The 12,486-nt window shown below is 32.7% G+C and overlaps 2 protein-coding genes across 5 annotated transcripts in view; both read left to right on the top strand.

Moving 5' to 3' along the window:
- The window catches only part of LOC111423963 (alkaline phosphatase-like), a 154,756-nt gene that overhangs the window by 121,145 nt on the left and 21,125 nt on the right, over positions 1 to 12,486 (top strand). For all 4 annotated transcript variants that reach the window (XM_023057351.2, XM_023057349.2, XM_023057350.2 and 1 more), the window contains 2 exons: positions 3,575 to 3,753; positions 4,247 to 4,454. In XM_023057351.2, the coding sequence (XP_022913119.1) occupies positions 3,575 to 3,753; positions 4,247 to 4,454 (387 nt within the window). The remainder of the gene's footprint in view (positions 1 to 3,574; positions 3,754 to 4,246; positions 4,455 to 12,486) is intronic.
- Positions 9,142 to 9,765, top strand: LOC111423965 (uncharacterized). Its single transcript, XM_023057354.2, has 3 exons — positions 9,142 to 9,286; positions 9,337 to 9,480; positions 9,540 to 9,765. Exons 1-3 carry the CDS (start codon positions 9,226 to 9,228, stop codon positions 9,716 to 9,718), a joined length of 384 nt encoding a protein of 127 aa, XP_022913122.2. The 5' UTR covers positions 9,142 to 9,225; the 3' UTR covers positions 9,719 to 9,765.

Raw genomic sequence — 12,486 nt, 5'->3', positions numbered from 1 at the left:
TCATTAAATCATGAATACTCTAAATGTGGCAGAAAAAGTCGAATTGATTTTTATTTATGGAGAAAGTGACAAAAAAGTTGTTGATAGTATAGCTTTATAGCGAGAACGTATTCCTGATCGAAATACGCCTTCGAGAAGTACCTTTTACAGATTTGTGAATGATTTCACTAACACTGGAAATGTGAGCAACTGTAACTACGGCAGAAAAGGAAATTGCGGTATTAGCTAGCGTTGAGGTAAATCTTCAAGTTAGCACTCGACTACTTGTAATTAACGCCGGAATATCGAAAACCAGCATTTTAAGAATATTAAAGCGCAACAAGTATCCACATTTCATTGCATCAACAGCGTTATGGAGGTGATTTTGAAAATCGATTAATATTTTGTCAATGGGTACAAGAACGAATGCGGTTGGACGTTAATTTCTTTGGTAACGTGCTATTCTCGGATGAGTCTACTTTTACAAACAAAGGAAAAGTCACTAGACATAACATGCACTATTGGAGCGTTGAAAATCCGAGATGGTTGCGTGAAGTAAAACATCAAATTGGTGATAAATTGATCGGTCCATACTTTATTGATGGTATGCTGAATGAGGAGAAGTACCGAAATTTTTTAGATGATGTCTTACCAACGTTACTTGTACATTTGAGCAGGGAAGAAAGACAAAGTATGTAGCTGAAAAATGATGGGTGTCCAGCACGAGAAGCTTTAGATCGGGATTATGCCGGGCGATGGATTGGAAGGGGAGGTCCAATTTCCTGGCCTACCAGATCACGTGATTTAACACCTTTTCATTTTTTTTCTGGGACGCCCTTAAGGATAATGTTTATTGTGAAGTACCGACTACGCCTGAAAACATGAAAGAGCGGATAAGAAATGCATGCATAAATAATAATAATAATAATAATAATGCCTTTATTAATAAGTCTTCTTTATAATAATACACTCTTAGAAAATAGACTTATTTTCTGGACGAAGTTCAGTTTGGTTATTAACCAACTGCTTTTCCACTTAATCCAGAATATATAGAAAATATATATATAAAGCAAAAATGAGAATGTTTTTAACAATACTAATAAACAAAATGAAAAAAAACAAAATAACAAAATACGACGACATGCCAGTATAAAGCGATACATTAGTAACTCAGAATATAATAAAAAAACAAAAATCATGATGACTCAAGCAGGAGGGAGGATTTTAGTTTACTATTGAACGAAATACAGTTCAATCCTATAAGGTTCATCGGTAGATCATTGTACGTTTTAGCTATCTGGTAGGAAAAGGATCGGTGCGAGGCGATCTTTCCTCCTTATATTAATGTTATGGACATCGCTTCTGAAAGACAGGCGTTGCAGCAAGTAAGGAGGCCGCTGACTTTTAATAATTTTATAATAAACGCAAGTTGCAGTTTACGTCTGTTCTTCATGTTCAACCACCCAGTCTCTGCCAACTTATGGCTAATATTAAGACCTATTAATCCCTATGGGCATACAAGAGACGCAGGGCGCCATACCCACCCCTCAAGCACCTGGCCACATGCTCCTCAAACCTCAACTGATGATCCAATGTGACTCCTAAAATTTTTATATCATCAGAAACAGTAAGAGGTTCGCCATCCACCACCAATTGACCGGATATCAAAGGCTTAATCGCTCTCCTTGTGACACTACCGCAAAACAATAGACTTAAATGGATTTAGCACAAGTTCATGGCGTTTCGCAACATCAGAAAATAATGCTATATCTGAGATAAATTTTATACAGGCATCAACCCAATTATTTGGATTAAAATTCAGCAGAAGCTGTGTATCGTCTGCATACAAGTGAATCTGCGAATGCTCAAGAACCTGGTCAAAATCAGATGTATAAATAGAGAACAATAGTGGCCCCAAAATGGACCCCTAAGGGTCTCTACGAGTAACAGACAGAGCGCTCGACACTTGATTATTAATCTTCACAACCTGAGACCTGTCCGACAAAAATGACTTTATCAAAATTGCAGCTTGATTTCCAAGACCAAAATAATTAAGTTTAGATGCAAGTATATTATGATTTATTGTATCAAATGCTTTGGTGAAGTCCAACGATAACAAAAGTGCGGCTTGCCCGGCCTCTCTAGAAGCAAATACATCATCAGTAAGGTTCAATAAAGCTGTTGCGCAGCTGAAACCCGAACGAAACCCAGATTGTTGATCTGGCAGTATACTATACCTTTCGCAGTGTGCTCTATGTTGCTTTTCCAAGACTCTCTCTAAAATTTTTGACATTACTAGTAGGATACTGATCGGTCTAAAATCCCTTAGGGCAGAAGGGGAAGATACTTTAGGTAACGCAATTACTTCAGCCATCTTCCAGGCATCCGGAAAAACTGATTGATGAAATAGTAGCCAAGAAAACCTTTTAAGATGTAAAGAATGTTTTAGTAGAAGGGTTAATAAATGTTTTGAACTGGGTGGGGAAATATTTTAACATTTATTATAAATTTTATACTTGTTGTTGATTAATACTAATTTTTAGTTCAACTTTCATTTGGTTCATTTTTATGTAAAATGAACCGTTTTCGAGATAATCGCTTGTCTCAATGTCAAACCAAGAGTCTTAATTCTAAACTAATTTGTCTTGATTGAGACACAGTGAAGTCTTGATGTAAAGATGATGTAGATGGAGTTATTTAGATGCAGAATTGACAGAACGATTAGTTTAAAGTAGTTTTATAAAAATATTTTCCGCGTTGTTAAATTTCAAAAGTTTAATTGTTCCCTAAACAAAACGTTTTTAGATAACGCCTGCAGCAATAAACCGGTTAAAACATAAGGATGGCAAAAAGGGTTGGATGTTGGATGGGTACAGAGAATTTTTAAAACAACGTTAAAATTTTACGCCCCACTAAATTCTTTATTTTTCGACATCGCGGTACTACGCAGAAGAAAAAACGCCTCACCCTTTTACGACGCGACGGAAGAAATTTTATTGTCCCATTCGCGTTTCATTATTTTACAAACCGCCGTTTCTTTTATTACGCGCCGTCGGTGCCAAAACCTTCAAACACTCTCAAAGAAGAAAACCGTAAACGGAAGACGAACAATTTCAATTTATCGGTTTTCGATTTCTCGTAAAACTTATTATTTATTGGGGTTAAATTTAATAATACAAAGTGAGATGAAAGGAATTTGATACAATTAATTTGTGCCCTATAATTGTAACAATTATCAGGTATTGTAATCAAATACCATACTTGGTTTTTTTTTTTTAATTGTAATTGCATAGGGGACCAAATAACTAGTTATCATTTATTATTAATTAGTGCTCACGTTAATCGAATGATCTGGTTATTTCCGTTTCGCTTGTAGTTCCATTCGAATAAATAATAATTGGAAAATTAATAACAATTACAATAAATGGATGCAACGATTTTCTAAAACCTTTATTGTAAAATATTTCATTTCGATACAAATGATTTTTGATTTTAATTTTAATTATAGGAATTTAAATATTTAATGATATTAATTTAATTTCCTTTTGGATTTTGTTTAAAATGAAATAAATAAACAATGGTTTATTGTTCGCAGGGAAGTCCACAGGAATTGTGACCAATACAAGGATAACCCACGCCACTCCAGCTGCATTGTATGGCCATTCCCCGTCGAGATATTGGGAGGACGACTCCAAAGTACCCCCCGCGGCCAGGAAATCCTGCAAGGACCTAGCTCGACAACTCATTGAAAACGACCCTGGAAGAAATATCAACGTAAATCTCTTTATTATTTATTCAAAAATAAATTGTTTAAATTAGAATCATATCCGCAGTTGGATTACAATCCGACCGAGACATTAACTCTCCGATACCGATTCGAAATTCCTCCTTAAAGTTTGCCAACGGCGTCGGCTTATCGGGCCGTTGTTCTGCAACGACGAGGTTCAGGGCGTTTTGGGTGAGGAGGAGTAGAATAAATACAAATCGGTTTAGCGGAGAAACGAGCGCTTGTTCCTTGAAACGCTGTGTTCGTAAGCTGTGCAGCTTAACGGAACAAAGGCCCCCCGACTATTTCTCCCTCGATATATCGAAAGACGTATCGAGCAAATTTACTTTGATGCCAGAAATGCCACACACTTACTTCACAGAAACAGGGTCTAGATATCTTTAAATCCGGATTTAAACATTCCTTGTCTCCTCATACTTCATCGATTCTCACATCTTAGTATTATCTTATTTTCGAATAATTTTTTTTTATTACTTTTAGGTTCTTATGGGTGGTGGTAGAAGACATTGGTTACCAAAAGTAGCAAACGATCCGGAATTAACGAAAGAAGAAGGAAGAAGATTGGACGGAAGGAACTTGATAGACGACTGGTTAAGGGACAAACGTAGAAGACAGCTAAAAGCGGAGTACGTTTGGAACAAGGGCCAATTAGACAAAATTAACCCGAACGAAGTCGACTATTTACTCGGTGAGTTTGCCATCTTTCCGGTTGTCGGTGCCGCACCCCGTGAGAGTTGAGATTTTCGTTTTCGCGAGATCTTGAACATCTGTCCCCGGCGATGTCTTAACCTAGATTCGCGCCCGTCGAAAGGTTCCTCTTCATTTTACCAACTCAGTTCGGTTAATTAAAGGAAAACAACTCCTTGAAAATTGTCTGGATGACGGTCTCCGAGACGATAGAATAGTACAAGAACGAATTCTTGTTCAGTTTAAAGCACAAACCATTAACTAAGTTTAGATGAGGTTTTATTTCCAATTTTTATGTTTTCTTTTCATTCTGCATTTACGCGGTAAGAGACCAAGAATTTCACAAAGATTTTTTTTATTGTTGGGTTTCAAATTAAATTGTGATATGATAAAACACGGTCCAGATACATTCATTACATTTATGCAAGAGATGTAGAAGGAAATCAAGTTTAATTTGGAACAATTGAAGCTGCTCCAAGCAAGACGACTTTACCAACGTTGAATCACACAATCTAAATGTGTCATTTTGTATTACTCTCGTTATGTGTGGAGAAGCGGAGTGCGCAATTAATATTGGAGCAGTGGACGAACCCCAACGGGCCTCTTCTGCATGTACCTACCAGGCTTGAGACGTTGTATGAGGAAATTCTCGTTAGGAGATGATATCGCTTTCATGCCGTTGCTTTCCTTATTAATTAAGCTTTATTTTAAGATAGAACTCATTAAAATATATCAATTCTCCCAAGAGTTATCAAAAGAAATTTCGGATTTCTCCATTTTGAGCTATTACAAGTAACCTAATTGTAATCGTTCTAGATATGGGTGGGAAACAAGATACATATTGTTGAAATTATTATTAATTAAGCTTTCGTTTAAAGTAAAAGCATCGAAGCATCTCAATCTATCCGAGAGATACAACCGTTAGAGTCGATGTAAAGTTTAAATCGATTCAAGCTCTTTTCTGAAACGCAACCTCACCGATATCTAAACATTTACAAATAGCACATAAGATTACATTGAATTCCTTATTAATTAAGTCTTCTTTTAAGATATAACTCATTGCATTATCTCAATTTTCCCAATAGTTATCAAAAGAAAGAGTTATTCATCATGGAATTCTCCACTTTGAGCTATTACAAGTAACCTAATTGTAATCGTTCTAGATACGGGAAGGAAACAAGATACATCTCGTTATAATACTTATTAATTAAACTTTCGTTTAAAGTAAAAGCATCGAAACATCTCAATCTATCCAAAAGATACAACCGTTAGAATCGAAGCAAAGTTTAAATCGATTTAAGGTCTTTTCTGTAACGCAACCTCACCGATATCTAAACATTTAAAAATAGCGCATCAAATTACATTGAATTCCTTATTAATTAAGTGTTCTTTGAAGATATAACTCGTTCAATTATCTCAATTTTCCCAATAATTATCAAAAGAAAGTTATTCATCATAGACTTTTCCATTTTGAGCTATTACAAGTAACCTAATTGTAATCGTTCTAGATATCGGAGGGAAACAAGATACATGTCGTTGTAATTCGTATTAATTAAGCTTTCGTTTAAAGTAAAAGCATAGAAACATCTCAATCTATCCAAGAGATGCAACCGTTAGAGTCAAAGCAAAGTTTAAATCGATTTTATCTCTTTTCTGTAACGCAACCTCACCGATATCGAAACATTTACAAATAGCGCATCGAATTATATTGAATTCCTTATTAATTATGTGTTCTTTTAAGATATAACTCATTAAAATATCTCAATTTTCCCAAGAGTTATCAAAAGAAAGAGTTATTCATCATAGAATTCTCCATTTTGAGCTATTACAAGTAACCTAAATGTAATCGTTCTAGATATGGGAGGGAAACAAGATACATGTCGTTGTAATTCTTATTAATTAAGCTTTCGTTTAAAGTAAAAGCATCGAAATATTTCAATCTAGCCAAGAGATACAACCGTTAGAATCGAAGCAAAGTTTAATCGATTCTAGCTCTTTTCTGTTACGCAATCTCACCGATATCTAAACATTTAAAAATAGCGCATCAGATTACATTGAATTCCTTATTAATTAAGTGTTCTTTGAAGATATAACTCATTCAATTATATCAATTTTCCTAATAATTATCAAAAGAAAGTTATTCATCATAGATTTTTCCATTTTGAGCTATTACAAGTAACCTAATTGCAATCGTTCTAGATATCGGAGGGAAACAAGATACATCTCGTTGTAATTCGTATTAATTAAGCTTTCGTTTAAAGTAAAAGCATAGAAACATCTCAATCTATCCAAAAGATGCAACCGTTAGAGTCGAAGCAAAGTTTAAATCGATTCTAGCTCTTTTCTGTTACGCAACCTCACCGATATCTAAACATTTAAAAATAGCGCATCAGATTACATTGAATTCCTTATTAATTAAGTGTTCTTTTAAGATATAACTCATTTAATTATCTCAATTTTCCCAATAGTTATCAAAAGAAAGTTATTCATCATAGAATTTTCCATTTGGAGCTATTACACGTAACCTAATTGTAATCGTTCTAGATATGGGAGGGAAACAAGATATATGTCGTTATAATTCTTATTAATTAAGCTTTCGTTTAAAGTAAAAGCATCGAAACATCTCAATCTGTTCAAGAGTTACAACCGTTAGAGTCGAAGCATAATTTAAATCGATTTTATCTCTTTTCTGTAACGCAACCTCATCGATAACTAAACATTTTAAAATAGCGCATCAAATTACATTGAATTCCTTATTAATTAAGTGTTCTTTGAAGATATAACTCATTCAATTATCTCAATTTTCCCAATAGTTATCAAAAGAATGTTATTCATCATAGACTTTTCCATTTTGAGCTATTACAAGTAACCTAATTGCAATCGTTCTAGATATGGGAGGGAAACAAGATACATGTCGTTGTAATTCTTATTAATTAAGCTTTCGTTTAAAGTAAAAGCATCGAAACATCTCAATCTGTCCAAGAGTTACAACCGTTAGAGTCGAAGCAAAACTTAAATCGATTTTATCTCTTTTGTGTAACGCAACCTCATCGATAACTAAACATTTTAAAATAGCGCGTCAGGTTACATTGAATTCCTTATTAATTAAGTGTTCTTTGAAGATATAACTCATTCAATTATCTCAATTTTCCCAATAATTATCAAAAGAAAGTTATTCATCGTACTTTTCCATTTTGAGCTATTACAAGTAATCTAATTGTAATCGTTCTAGATATCGGAGGGAAACAAGATACATGTCGTTGGAATTCGAATTAATTAAGCTTTCGTTTAAAGTAAAAGCATAGAAACATCACAATCTATCCAAGAGATACAACCGTTAGAGTAGAAGCAAAGTTTAAATCGATTTAATCTCTTTTCTGTAGCACAACCTCACCGATATCGAATCATTTAAAAATAGCGCATCAGATTACATTGAATTCCTTATTAATTAAGTGTTCTTTTAAGATATAACTCATTGAATTATCTCAATTTTCCCAATAATTATCAAAACAAATAGTTATTCATCATAGAATTCTCCACTTTGAGCTATTACAAGTAACTTAATTATGATCGTTCTAGATATGGGAGGGAAACAATGTGCATGTCATTGTAATTCTTGTTAATTAAGTTTTCATTTAAAGTAAAAGCATCGAAACATCTCAATCTATCCAAGAGATGCAACCGTTAGAGTCGAAGCAAAGTTTAAATCGATTCAAGCTCTTTTCTGTAATGCAACCTCACCGATATCTAAACATTTACAAATAGCACATCAGATTACATTGAATTCCTTATTAATTATGTCTTCTTTTAAGATATAACTCATTGCATTATCTCAATTTTCCCAATAGTTATCAAAAGAAAGAGTTATTCATCATAGAATTCTCCATTTTGAGCTATTACAAGTAACCTAATTGTAATCGTTCTAGATATAGGAAGGAAACAAAATACTTATTGTTGTAATTCTTATTAATTAAGCTTTCGATTAAAGTAAAAGTATCGAAACATCTCAATCTGTCCAAGAGATATAACCGTTAAAGTCGAAGCAAAGTTTAAATCGATTTTATCTCTTTTCTGTAACGCAAGCTCATCGTTAACTAAACATTTAAAAATAGCGCATCAAATTACATTGAATTCCTTATTAATTAAGTGTTCTTTTGAGATATAACTCACTGAATTATCTCAATTTTCCCAATAGTTATCAATAGAAAGAGTATCCATTTTGAGTCATTGCAAGTAACCTGATTGCAAAAAACCAAGATGTGAGATAGAAATAAGACAAATCGTGATGTAATTCTTATTAATTAAGCATTTGTTTATAGTGAAAGCATCGATACAATTCGGCTCAAAAAAAAAAGCTCAATTCTTCGAAAAGGTGTAGCTCAAAAATGATTGCATAAACACAGTAAATAAAAATAGTCATTTCGGTAAGAAAATGGTGAACTAAAGTTTTAATCATTTTCAGATTATGGTTTAAAAAGTCAAAAATTATACGACGCATTACAAATTAATTATAAACAACTCAATACTTGAGTACAAAATTATAGAGTACCACATTATATTAGGTAAAGTTTAAAAAAACTCAATTTGCATAAGTACTTCGCAAAATAGCATTCCTAAGCGTAAATATTCCATAATCGCAGTGAGAAAAGATAAAACAAATATTTAAACTTATAAAATATTGAATTCCTCCTAGTTTTGTAAGAACACTTGAAACTTGAGCACGCAAAACTTATTTTGGTTAAAACTGAAAGTTGGGTGGAGTTAAATTCAAAATGAAATTGTTTTTAGTATTGATCGTTTTTGCGTTTTTAATAGATTGGACAATAACGAAAGGTGAGAAATACTTTTAACCAATTTATTTTAATGTTTTAAAATGTTCCTAGGAACGTCTAACCGTGATCATAAAAAGGAACATGAAGAAAGCAAAACTCACGACAAACATAATAAACATAAAATCCATAAAGATGAACATAAAAATGCAGGGTATAAAAAGCATGAAGAAAAAAAGGTGAAACATGGTGAAAAACGTAAGGTTTAAAAAATGTTTTTTTAAATGACATTGAAAAAAAAATTGAATTTCAAATAGGAACATTTTTTCGCGGTTGCAATCCGAAATGCATTCTTGGATATGAATGTGAAGTGCGTGCAATAAATTCTAGATGTGTGGTGAGAACACCATCATTCCAAAGTAATAAAATCAAAACAACAACTCCTCATTACATCCCAAGATTTATGATAAACGGAGCTCCAGCGTATGCGGGCTAATCTTGTGTAAAAAGAAAAATTGTAAACATAATAAAATAGTATTTTTCTTTGGTGTTTTTCTTGTTGAACATGTGCAATTTCAGTTTTCCCATTCGATTTAAAAAGGGTCGATCACGGAAAAGTGTGTAACGTAGATATCTATCGGAAAGTTTAATATTACACACACCTCTGGGACGATATTAAATTTTTTACTATCGCGGCGAATATTAAACTCGATGTGAAAAATGCTTGAGGTAAATGTCGTCCATTTTTCAAAACGATTCCGTAACCACTAACGGCCACCAACTTCTCGCACATCCTCGATGCGGTTTTTCGAGGATGAAAGTGTCAAATATTCGCATTCTCCATCTAACCACCGGCAGTAAAACGGATTAAACAGCCCTTTTAGAAAATTGAGATAACGTCCGAACGAAAATCTACTCGTAACAGTTTGGAACAATGTTTTAAAAGATCCAGAATTGAATATTTTCGGAATGGTATAATTTTAAAGTTTCAATATTGGGTCTTTTCTCAATAAATCTTTTATTACATACATTTTCAAGAATTCAATATTTCAAGTACCTCGTTAAATCAAATCTCCAACTCTATAGTATGCATGAATGCATGAGGAGACTACATTTTTTCCCATTTTATATATTATTATTTGTGTCAAATTTACGAGAAATAAATTACGAGGACATCAACTGCACGTGTTATTCGGAATGATAATCTCGTTACAATCCAAAACATGTCGCGCATGGAGCAGGCCAGAAACGCCATGCTGAATAACTGGGGCAACTTCAGTGGTGCTTCTGGTGCCGGTGACATTCGGCAACGCATCAAGTCATACGCTAACTGAATTTACATATGACTGGGCGAAGTCATACGGCGTCACGCAAAACCGTACCGTAGCTAGTAGATTGTTACGATGGCTGGAAACGACGAGTTGTGGATGAGCTCATTTGAAACCGGTCCAAGAGAGTTTGCTGTCAACTGTCCAAATCGTTCTGTTGGTCGACGTTGTAAGGTTACTGACATAGGAGTATTGATTATGGATTTTATGTCGGAAAAAGTTAGTTTAAAGTTAAGCGAACTTTAAATTGGAATTTTCAAATGAAATCAGGAACGATCTAAAATAATGTTTCGTAATAAATATTGAAAATGTAATCTTCTAACAACTATACGCCAAAATAATATTACTACTTTAACCTAAATCCATCATCTTTATAATGAGAAGTCAATAAGTAACAAAATCGTTAATTTTTGATTTAATTTTAGCTAACGTCTTTACTTTTGTAGTTAGAACACCATTAAGATCAAAATTTCAAAATAAACGTATTTCTCATTAATGTAGGGCAGTAACTCAAAAACTAAAACCAATACAATTTAATGTTACTAATAAAAGTTGTTCAAAATCAACCATAAAAACATAACAGATAATTTATTTTAACACAACTATGCCAATTTTTTAGTTCGAAACCGATAAGTACCAAAATCTCTAAATAGACCACATTTTTCATTAATTTAAGGTGGTAACTTTAAAAGCTAATGAGATAGGTGCTGGAGTTATTTTCTATCAATAATCATAATAAACTACAAAAAAATAATACATAAACCAGTTTTAGTCAACGACATTAGTTTTGTAGTTAGAACCCCATTAAGATCAACATTTCAAAATAAACGTATTACTTATTAATGTATGACGGTAATTCAAAAACTAAAACCAATTGAACTTAAAGTTACTAACAAAAGTTATTCAGAATCAACCATAAAAACATAGTAGATGATTTATTTTAACCCAACTATGCCAATTTTTTAGTTAGAACCCAATAAGGACCAAAATCTCCAAGTAGACCACATTCTTCATTAATTTAAGGTGGTAACTTTAAAAGTAAATGAGATAGGTGATGGAGTTATTTTCTATCTATAATCATAAAAAACTACAAAAAAATAATACATAAATCAGTTTTAGCCAACGACATTAGTTTTATAGTTAGAACCCCATTACGATCAACATTTCAATATAAACGTAGTTCTCATTAATGTATGGCAGTAAGTTAAAAACTAAAACCAATACAACTTAAAGTTACTAACAAAAGTTATTCAGAATCAACCATAAAAACTTAGTAGATAATTTATTTTAACCCAAGTATGCCAATTTCTTAGTTAGAATCCAATAAGGATCAAAAGCTCTGAAAAGACCACATTTTTCATTAATTTAATGTGGTAACTTTAAAAGTAAATGAGATAGGTGATGGAGTTATTTTCTATCAATAATCATAATAAACTACAAAAAAAATAATACATAAACCAGTTTTAGCCAACGGTATTAGTTTTGTAGTTAGAACCCCATTAAGATCAACATTTCAAAATAAACTTATTTCTCATTAATGTAGGGCAGTAACTTAAAAACTAAAACCAATACAACTTAAAGTTACTAACAAAGGTTGTTCAGAATCAATCATAAAATCATAGTAGATAATTTATTTTAACTCAACTATGCCAATTTTTTAGTTAGAACCCAATAAGGACCAAAATCTCTAAATAGACCACATTTTTCATTAATTTAAGGTGGTAACTTTAAAAATAAATGAGATAGGTGATAGAGTTATTTTCTATCAATAATCATAATAAACTACAAAAAAATAATACATAAACCAGTTTTAGCCAACGACATTAGTTTTGTAGTTAGAACCCCATTAAGATCAACATTTCAAAATAAACGTATTTCTCATTAGTGTAGAGCAGTAACTACTCAAAAACTAAAACCAATAGAACTTAAAGTTACT

Source organism: Onthophagus taurus, chromosome 3 (genome assembly GCF_036711975.1).
Source record: "Onthophagus taurus isolate NC chromosome 3, IU_Otau_3.0, whole genome shotgun sequence".
Taxonomy (NCBI): Eukaryota; Metazoa; Arthropoda; class Insecta; order Coleoptera; family Scarabaeidae; genus Onthophagus; species Onthophagus taurus.
This window is presented reverse-complemented; position numbering and strand designations above follow the sequence as displayed.